Raw genomic sequence first — 10,649 nt, 5'->3', positions numbered from 1 at the left:
GTCACCACATCAGGGAAGAGCTTCAAAGTTTAAAACGCCAGGGAATATAGGAATATAGGAACAGAGGATGTCTTCTTCCATCTTCCACCTCCAAAAGCTTTCTTCAGTCTATCCTTGATTATGGGCCGTGGTGTTTACTCATCGGCTTGTGTTTGGTTTAAAATACTCCTCTTAATCCTACCTTTGACTCTATTCTCGCTGTAAGTCGGTCACCTTTAAGAAAATGGTTTAACTCACCCATTTCTCTGGTGAACCTTTCTAAATTGCATTCTGCAGGTCCTGTGATGTTGCTGTGCGAATTTTCATCAATTTGAGTTCATCAGCATGTGCTGCTGCCAGTGTTGGTGTACATTCCGAAAGAGAAGAAAAAAAAATTTTTTTTTAATAAATTTTTGGCTTACATACTTACTCAAGTAGTTTCGGCACCACTTAAGTCTTGTCGAGAGAAAACAGTGAAAAACAAAAAAGGAGAAAAAGGATATGAAATGACTCGCATGGGTTCCAGAAATCGAATGACTTTTATTTAGTTCAGCACCCATATATGTTCATATCAATCAGCTGTTTGACCCAATCAGCTGATATGGTCTGTCACCTGTTATCTTACTCAGGCCGTAACTTATACGTTGTCAGAAGAGAAACACTAAAAAAAAGTAAGAACTACTGAAATAACACTGTTTTATTCTGTTTCTTAATGCTTCTAATATACACTTCGGTTGTTTATTTACTTGGGTAGGGGGTATTAAGGCGGGCAATACGCCTTGTTGTATTATAACTCCCCCTTAACAGTTTATGACATAATATTCGTAAACTACAAAAAAAAATGAAAAAGGTACAATACATCGAAAGACAAAGAATGATATACTAAAGTACGGAAGAAAGATTTTATAAGTACTAAGATAAGTACTAAACATAATAATTAACTATGATACACCTCAACGTTAACCACCTTGTACACTGAAATTACAGAAATAACAAAAAAAAAAATAATAAAGCACTTCTTCAGAACAAATAAAAAAAAATCACATTTCTGGCACTGTGGCTACAGATTGTGCACAAACACAATTGCTTCCATATCCACTAAAAATAATTAAAAAAAAAAAAAAAAAAATTGTAATAACCACAATTTTTCGTAATAAGCACTGGACACTTCTGTGGGTAAGAGAAGACTCCAGAATGTTGCTGCTTGACCTGTAGAGGAACCTTAAACTGTTCAATATGAACGGTTCTAGGTTTTTTCGGTTCATTGATACTTTCAATGGTGAACACATTGTGTTCTCTGATCACGATCACTCTGAATCACTCTCGTAGCGCTGCACCTCTTTGTCTCTACTGGTCCCTATGCGCCGGTATACAATCGTTCCGATACGCAGTTTTTCTATTATGCCTCGTGTTGGTGTTCTGTCGTGCCACACGCCTAATCTTTTCCGCTTCGATCCTACCTTTCATTTTACCCCATATTTTACGGAGAGATGTCCTGTTGTGGATAATGTCTCCGTACCCAGCCGTTCTCCTGTAATCTCGTCTTCATCTGCGCATACCAAAAAGAACTTCGAAGGGAGAAAAACTTGTATCCGCGTGAATGGAGTGATTATGTTCCGCGATCGCCCTATTCATCACGTCGTCGGGCTCCAGCTCCTTATCCAGCTGATAGACACGCAAGTGGTCGCTCAATGTATTGTGAAGTCGTTCGATCCCCCCTCTACTCTTCGGGTGCCCCAGGGCGTTTAGGTGCCTCTCCATGTCCAGCGCTTCCATTTCGTACCGAATCTACGAATTATCAAACTCCCGACCACCGTCTGACGAAATCCGATCGGGTATTCCATAAAACTGGAACCAAGTGCACATTGCCCCTAGTACCGTGTCCGCTGACCTGTCCGTGATTTGATGTGCCATGGCGACTTAACTGAACAAGTCGATGGCCGTGACCCATTTGTATCCCCTCCTGGTAAACGTATCTACCTGCAGGTCGACTAACGGCATGTACGCCGTTTGGGTTTTCTCCTGTATTGCTTTCAGGGAGTGTCGGTCATATTTGGTATTCAAATAGACCTCGCTGCTCCCTATCACTTCTTGGACGGTTCGTTTTAAACCCCACCAAAAACCCGATTTAAACCCCCGCAGCGCCTGCATGTCCCCCTAAGGTCCCCCTCGAATCCCCCTAAGGTCTTTCGGAATCTCCATCCGCTGGATCGCATCTACTTTCTGCAGATCTGGCTTCTCTCCATGTCGGGATATCGTGTGCCCCAAGAACGAAATCTGCTCTTGCCCCAGTATCGATTTTTCGGATAAAGTTTTAACCCAAACTGCCGAAGCCTTTTAAACACGCTCCGCAAGTGTTCCACGTGCTCGCGTTCCGTCTTACTATAGACAAATAGATCGTCCATATATGTTTGGCACATGGATTCGTCAACACCTCTTAACAATTCATCCATGAGCCGTTGAAACGTTATGGGCGCGTTTTTAAGTCCGAGGGGCATCCCCGTGAATTCAAAATGTCCATGCTCGAAGATAAAGGCCTTTTTAAAGCGGTCCTGAGGGTGCATCTCGATCTGATGGTAACCCGCCTTTAGATCGAGGGTACTAAACACGGTCGCCCCTCCTAATGGGTCCAAGATATCTTTAAACCGTGGAATTGGGTATCTCTCGTCTACCGTGTTATCGTTCAGTTTTGCGGTAGTCCACTACTAATCTGTACTTCTCCTTAGTTTCCCCTGGTGCGGATTTTTTTCGTACTGCCCATAAGGAGCTGTTGTAGGCGACGTACTGTCCATGATTATACCCTGGGTTTTCAAATCTCCAGCTCGTCTCTATGTGTTTTTTAAGCGCCTGTGGGTACCTCCTCTCTTTGATGTAAGTCACCCTCTCTTGCTTCAGTGGGATGTCATGAACGGTTCTACCCGTCACGCCCAGAGCCTCTCCATCCCTTACTTATTTCCTGTCTCCAATTTCTCCTGTTTTACTCCCAGAGTTTGTTAGCCCCTGAACCTTTTGCTCCCTATACGGATGGTCCATCTATCCCCTTTTCTTGCTATCTGTGATCGCCCTCAAGATAATAAATCGCACCCCATGATAGCCTGATATTCCCGTGGCGTTTTCTCTACTATATAAACCCGCAAGTCACCCTGGATTCCCCAGTTAATAAGGTCCATATCCACACTACAGGGTACTACTTTCCCTTCCACACTACAGGGCCCACCCAGAGTGATTAGTTGACATATACATACCTGGAGTGTCCTCTCCCCGTTGGTTAACCTCCTAAGCGCCTGCCGACTGAGGAAAGTGTGGGAACTCCTGGTATCCACCATTTTTCCACAGCCATGACATCTTCTATCCTCCTTCCGGCCACCATTTCTCGGTCTGGGCTGGTTTGTTTTTCTATCTCCCATGTCTCTATCTCTACCTATTTATCTCTGCTTTCTCCTTCTCTACAATGTGTCGATGTTTCTGGGGTGGGTGTAGGTTACTCTATTCCACCATGCATCATCTATCTCCTTTCTCGAATCTTCCTCTCGTGTGCTGGTATCCACCATCTCCGCACATTCGACGAACGTGCGTTCTCAGGGTAAGCCTTCCTTTTTGTTCATCTCCTTGGCCAGCTGAATTTTCAAGATTGATCCCAAGAAGTTCATTCTCCAATGCACTATCTCCATGCTTACTGATTCTCTCATATTTTCTGTGATCAAATTATACTGGGCAAGTAATGTCCCTGCATACTGACCATTGGTCTATGTGGGTCGCTTCTTTTCTCGAAACAGATGGAATATATCCTCGTCCGCCTGGATCTGATTTAAAACACTTCTCTCGAACTGGCAGATGTGAGCTGCTTTCAATGAAATGGTGTCGGCTCGTTTCAACAAGTTATCCGCAACCTTCGCCTCCAGTCTCTCTATAATCCGATCTCCTCCTATGAGGAAATGGTTCAGCTCGCCTATTTCCCCAGTGAACCGCTCCAGGTCCGAAGCGGCCATTCTTAAGTCCTGCGATGTCACCGCCCTCACTTTCATCATTGCTAAACCATTCGTATGAGCTGCCGCTAAAGTTGTAGCTGCGGCCTCATCTGGAGGTACATTAAATCTCGCAAAATGTACAATCGGGTTCCCATCCACATTCATTTTTGTTAAAATAGATTCTGAAGAAAACGGGGAAAGAGAGTGAAAAATAATAAAAAATAAACTAAACAAATTAAGTGCGGAGAAAGAAATTGTAGATTGAATAATAAAATAAAATGGTCCCAGGTTTTGGCACCACTTATGTGTTGTCGGAAGAGAAACATTAGAAATAAGTAAGAAATCGGACAGATTAACAATATGTAAGACTCCTGAAATAGCACTGTTTTATTCTGTTTCTTAATGCTTATTATATACTTTTTTGTTGTTTATTTACATGGGTAGGGGTTAAGGTGGACAATATGACTTGTTGAATAATAAGTTTAATAAAAAGTTGTGAGAGGTTAAAAAACTCAGAGAAGTAAGTCAACCGATACATATGGTTCAAATTAGGTTTTAAAGTTTTCAATGTGGACATCAATATCTAAGTACATTTAGTATTATACTATGCAATGTAGGTTAGATCCTTCGTATTAGAGCCCAAAACTGAACCGTTTTTGAGATACACAAATTTGGCATGGGTCAAACCTCAAGTTAGCTTCCGCAGTACCATGTTAGCCATGGGATACTTACCTTATGTTTCATTATGTGTCTTTTTTCATTGGAGTTTGGCTATTATTTACTGAATGTAAATATTAGCATATTATTTATCTTTGTTAAATAACTTACTATGAAATCGTCACCAATAAATATAGTGAAAATTAATGTTTACAGATTTCCTTGATAATTTTACCTGACTAGGCACAAATAGGATAAATAAAGTATTTGTTGTAATCTAACCGATGATCGTGCCAATGGCTCAGGCAACTTTAATTTTTTATGGCTTAAATTAGTCTGTGCTTGTATAATAATATTTTGAGCTAAAAACTTATCTGATTCATAGGTTTTATTACTGATGTTTCACCATGATATTTCAGGAACAATTTGAAATATTGAAAAAATACTACACTAAATATATTTAGTCAGTCTGTTTCTGAATATGTAACATTTTTTTGAGTGAAAGGCTCAACTCATTTGCAATTCGCATTTCTCAAATTATTTAAACTCACTGGTTCCCTCCAAAAATTTGTAGTCTGTCTGAAGTATCCCTTCATGTGGGGTTTAGCTATGAGGTCTCAACGAGTACAATTCAGTGTTAACATAAGTTTATGAATAGCTGAATCTTAACTATAAAACTGAAATATTTTCCAGTGGAGCAACACAATTTCTTATTACACAAACTGTTACTTAAAGATAGTCATTATAAAGTAAGTGCAGCTTTACCAATGGTTTTTTTTTTTTTTTTTTTATGGAATTTCTTGATAATATTATATTGTTTATGCAAAGGAGCATGATATCGATTTTATTTCAAATGAATTAAAGAAAAGAAGAAAATATATCTTATACGAGAGTTCTGGCAGGGGTAAACTAGTCTGTTCATTATTTTTGCTAACTGTAGGTGAGTTTTTCACATTTGAGTTCGTTGTATTTATTTTCAGTAAAGTGGAATTTGAATCAGCTTTACTTTTTTGAAACCAGATTTTTTTTGTGTCTACACATTATTTTAAAAATCTTAGTATGTTTTAGAATTGATTCTTATTTATGAAATTTTACCCTTTCTTAGCTATAATGCTTTCTTAATCTCTATATGTGTTCTCATTTCTGATCATAGGTAGTCAGTTTTATTTTTATTTTTTTCATTTTCTTTTATTCCAGCAATATCTTTGAAACTTTTCTCATGCATTAGTAAGCTTGTAAGTGTTTTGAGACACCATCAAAATATGTAAAGCTATGAAAGTAATTAATTAATTTGATGTTCACTGAAATGATTAAACCAGAGTATAATTTTGACTTTAAAACTTAAGATAACATTTAATTATTCTGCTATTAATTAGTAATTAGTTAAACTGTTATTTATTTTTTAGAGCTGTGACAGAAAAGTATTTGTCTGGGATATGAGGACTGGCAATTGTGTGCAGTCTTTTGAAGGTCATTTATCAGATATTAATAGTGTTAAATTTCATCCTAGTGGTGATGCTGTTGCTACTGGTTCAGACGATTCAACAGTAAACTTTATTTTAAACATTAATCAGAGTTATTCTAATAAAATGAAATTAAACTTTTTTCATCTTTTTTCTATTTTATTTTAGTGTCGTTTGTTTGATCTGAGAGCAGACAAAGAAGTCGCAGTTTACACTAAAGAAAGTATTATTTTTGGTGCCAATTGTGTTGACTTCTCTGTCAGTGGTAAGGTATTCACATATTTCTATTCTATTTTCATATGTATTTTTTAATACCTAATTGGTTGTATCTTAGTAATATTTAAGCAATAGTTTTTGATAATTATAAGTGTAATTACTTTAAATGAAAATATGAATATAATTTTAAAAAATAAAACAAGTAAGTATGAAAATGACTACATTTTTACAAATAATAAACAGTAAGTATTTAAATTGCAAAAATATATGCGTTAATGAATAAAATTATGATGTGAGCCACTTTATAAAAATTATAAACATAAAAAACAAACAAAAAATCATAAAAAAAAATATGATGTAAACAAATTTATTTGTATTTGTATGTTATGTATTAAAATATTAGGGTGGCAGTCAACATCACGAGTGTAACTGAACCATTCCTATTTTAAATTTGATTAATATTTTTCATAAAAACCTTTTCAATTATTTTTCATATATATTTTTCAAAGTTTCGTCCACTTGGCCTGGTACGTGAGTTGCACTGCCTTAAAATTGATTTAAAAATTTGAAACATTTTTTAACAAGAATCTTGTTTCTAATAGTTTCATTTCATATAATAATTAATTTTATTGAGGTAGCCAAGTAGCAGATTGCCTAGAGCATGGGATTTGTAAGCTAAAGTTAATTATATGATCTTATCCTATCTCCTTCTTTCAATTACAGATAGTCCCTATTTGAGATTTTTGTTCATTTCTTATCAATGTCATCTTTTACGATTGGCTTGGAAGGTGTTTGGTTTGACGTTTTAATCATTTTTTAGGAAGATTGCTGTTTGCTGGTTATAATGATTATACCATCAATGTATGGGACACATTAAAATGTGTTAGAGTTAGTCTGCTATATGGCCATGAAAATAGAGTTTCTTGTCTCCAAGTTTCACCAGATGGTACTGCCTTATCAACGGGCAGTTGGGATTCAACACTAAGGGTATTAAGCATATAAATTTTTACTTTAAAATTGTGCTCAATTTTTTTTATAAATTTTCTATTCTTTTATCATTTGTTTAGGATATTTCTTTCTCTCCAAAAGTTTTTCATCTGGTTAAAAAGTTATTATTCTCTTCTTTTTGAGATCTTTAATTTTAATTTATATATTCAATTTTCTTAGTTTTTCTTACTAAAGATCTATGTTTGAATCTGGTAAATGCTATTATATTTTTTATTTGTTTGATGTGTTTTCTATTTATTTTCCTTTTTTTTAGGTCTGGGCATAGAACTGGAATCCTTTAGTGTTATGTTTAATAGTAGGAAAAATAGTTGTATAATAGGTTTTAAACATTTATCTGGGTTAGCTTATTTCCATTTATTAAAAGCTGCAAAATCATTAAAATTATGATTAATTTAATTATGTTTTAAGACACATATTATAAATTTAATCAACATGTCATGAACAATATCGCTGTGATAACTGAAAAAAGACAAAACTGATTATTAAAGGAACAAGTGGATGAAGCTAGCCCTGTTGAATTCTCTTTCAGTATGTCAAGTATTGACTACTCCTTTAGTAATACTCATGCGTATTTCTGTGAATTACTAAAATGTAAGATTGTTAATATGTAAAAATGAACAACAGTATCTATGATATTGTGGTAAAAAATATACATGTAAGCATTTGAAAAATGGGAAAATAGTCATTAACTTAACAAAACATAGCCTGCTTGAATTTGTTAAATGTAAGTAATAAAAAATAATATATATCGTTATTATATAAATTCTATATCTTTTAAAAATTGTTTAAATTAGTTTTTGATATTTGATTGAAAATTACATTTGTTTGATCTACACCACTGTTAATGCTTATTCCTTTATTAACTTCCCTGATATAGAAACACATTATTATGCTACCTGTGTTAATTATAAGTATAAAATGTTATTTTTTCCTAATCAAAATTTCTAATGACCTTATTATGAGTCAATTATCACACATTGGAGCATAGTTTGAAGTAACATATGTTGTAAATATCATATCTGCATACCTCAAATTATATATTAGTAATACTGTAACATTATATTTGTTGATACTTTGTTGATTTATAAAGTAGATTGTAAATGATCTACAACACCATGGAACACAAGTAAAACCATAATATTCCGTATTACGGTTTATTTGTGTGCATGCTAAGGGACTAAGTAACAATGTTAGTATTACAGAGATTACATTAAAAATGTACTTAAAGTTATTTACGGTCAAGTTTATGCAACTTAAAAAGTTAAAACTTAAAGCTACTAGTCATTGCTGATTAAGTTCCAGTTCCCATCTACTGCACTGGACATTAATTGTAGTACTTAGGAATAATTATAGTTTCAGTTTATAGGTTTATCATATTCTGTTAATTTCCTTCTCTATAAATGTAAATTTTACTTCTGAAATTTATAGGTTTTATAACTGCCATTGTACTGTGATGAATTTTGTGAGTTGTATTGAAATACAATTAAATATAGATGTGTTCTTTTCTTTTCCTCTCATGTTAGAATGAAAGGAAATTAGTACAGTTAATGCTGAAAAATGGACCTACATATATAAAAATTAAATGTATTGATGTTCTCCTGATTTTAAAAAGTGGCTTTTAGAAGATTATTTGTGCTTAATTTTGTATGAATTTCTTAGGAAAATATTTATCAAAGGATAATCAAATCTTTAAGTTAACCATAAATGGGTATGGAAAATTGACAAAACTGTCACTATAAAATAATTAAACATTGAATGTAGTCGATTAATAAAAATCTTATAGTTTTTTTAATAATAAAAATCTTTAAAATTTCTAACTTTAATTTACTATCCCAGATAATAAGTTTGAACTACTTTTGGTTACTCAATATCTTGTATTTTGATATTTATGTTTTTAGTAAATATAGATTTGTATAGGAACAATTTTTTTGTTATAGTCTTTCAGCAGTTTTTTTTTACATTTATTTTTTATTTACCTCACAGAATCAGAAATTTGTGTTGGTAACAATATAATCTCTTTAATAATTAAAATAAATTAACCTTAAGTTGTTTTTATAATTTTAATAATTTAGTTCAGATTAAATTATTTAAATTTATCAAGAAGTTGGTCCAGGGGGAGAGGGGGCATTTAAGGATACTAAAAAATTGTAGAAACTATTTATTTTAGTCCACATTTTAGAAATATAAAGAGTCCCATTACAAGGGATGTAGATACGAATAAAGTAAAATGACAGAAGTAATAAAAGATTAATTTAAAAACAAGTAATCACAGATATTAAATTGGTAAGAAGTATATTAGACGATAATATTGTAGAAGTAAAAAGAATGAAATTATGACTTCAAAAGGAGAATAGATAGGAGGGCTCAAAGTAAAGAATAAAGCTAAGGTAATATGGACAAATAAATTCACTAATTATATATACATATATTATGCATAAAATTAGTAATACTGGATATCTGGATATTGTAAAATAGTTTAATGATATTATAGATGTATAAAATATGAAATTAGAACTTGACAAGAGATGTTAATATAAACAAAGTAATTAGAAAAGGAGATAAATAAAAATAAGAAAATATAGATGTAAGGATAATAGTAATAATCAAGTTAGTGAGGAAGAACTAATGAATTATAAAAAACAATATAGAAGATGCTTATAGAGTACCATAAAATTAAGAATTATTGAAGGCTAAAATTTTTATATTTTTAATGATTAATTTATTGTCATTTACAACTGTATAAAAATATATACAACCAGTAAATATGCTTTAAGGTATAAAATGACATGATACGAACATGTGGAGAATCTACCCATTGACGGAACTCCAATAACATTTCTAGAGGAGAAGATCTTGGGTCCATCTTCTTTTCAGATGCATAGGAGGATTATCAAGTAATGAAGGAGAAGCCAGATTAGAAATAAGTGGGTTTGGGTGGTTGGAAAGTTTATCATGGAAGGATTTGTATCTGGTGTTACCAAAATATGGAACATTGAGGTCCTGATGGATGTGCTGATTTGTGAAGAAGTTGGTAGCATTAAGGATTTTGGACTGTAGGATTGGATACGAGAGGAAGTCAGTGGTTTAGTGGTGCCCCAAAGCTCAACTCCATATGTCCAGATAGGCCTTATTATTGTCATGTAGATCAGTCTTTTGTAATACATTGGAAGTTTAGACCGTTTGTCTTGTAAATGTTGTAGTAGTCGGAATCGAGCACTTAACTGGCTTTTCAGTCTTGTATGAGGATTCCATGTTATATTCATTTTTCTGGATGTAGTCTTAAGTCATGGATTTGTTTGACAGGAATAAATGGGGGATTATTAAAGGATGCTGTGAGGCAGGAAGTCATGGGTTTTAC

General features: G+C 33.8%; 1 protein-coding gene across 2 annotated transcripts in view; it reads left to right on the top strand.

Moving 5' to 3' along the window:
* Gbeta5 (guanine nucleotide-binding protein subunit beta-5) overlaps positions 1 to 8,785 on the top strand; it is a 75,915-nt gene extending 67,130 nt beyond the window's left edge. For both annotated transcript variants that reach the window (XM_014427931.3, XM_024361404.2), the window contains exons 7-10: positions 6,011 to 6,151; positions 6,236 to 6,332; positions 7,104 to 7,270; positions 7,545 to 8,785. In XM_014427931.3, coding sequence (XP_014283417.1) covers positions 6,011 to 6,151; positions 6,236 to 6,332; positions 7,104 to 7,270; positions 7,545 to 7,556 — 417 coding nt within the window. In that variant the 3' untranslated portion in view covers positions 7,557 to 8,785. The remainder of the gene's footprint in view (positions 1 to 6,010; positions 6,152 to 6,235; positions 6,333 to 7,103; positions 7,271 to 7,544) is intronic.
* Positions 8,786 to 10,649: the final 1,864 nt, after the last annotated feature.

The sequence above is a fragment of the Halyomorpha halys genome, unplaced genomic scaffold (assembly GCF_000696795.3).
Source record: "Halyomorpha halys isolate HHAL.00 unplaced genomic scaffold, Hhal_1.1 Scaffold682.1, whole genome shotgun sequence".
In the NCBI taxonomy this organism is placed as follows: Eukaryota; Metazoa; Arthropoda; class Insecta; order Hemiptera; family Pentatomidae; genus Halyomorpha; species Halyomorpha halys.
The sequence above is the reverse complement of the archived record's forward strand: the minus strand, read 5'-3'. Positions and strand labels throughout refer to the sequence as shown.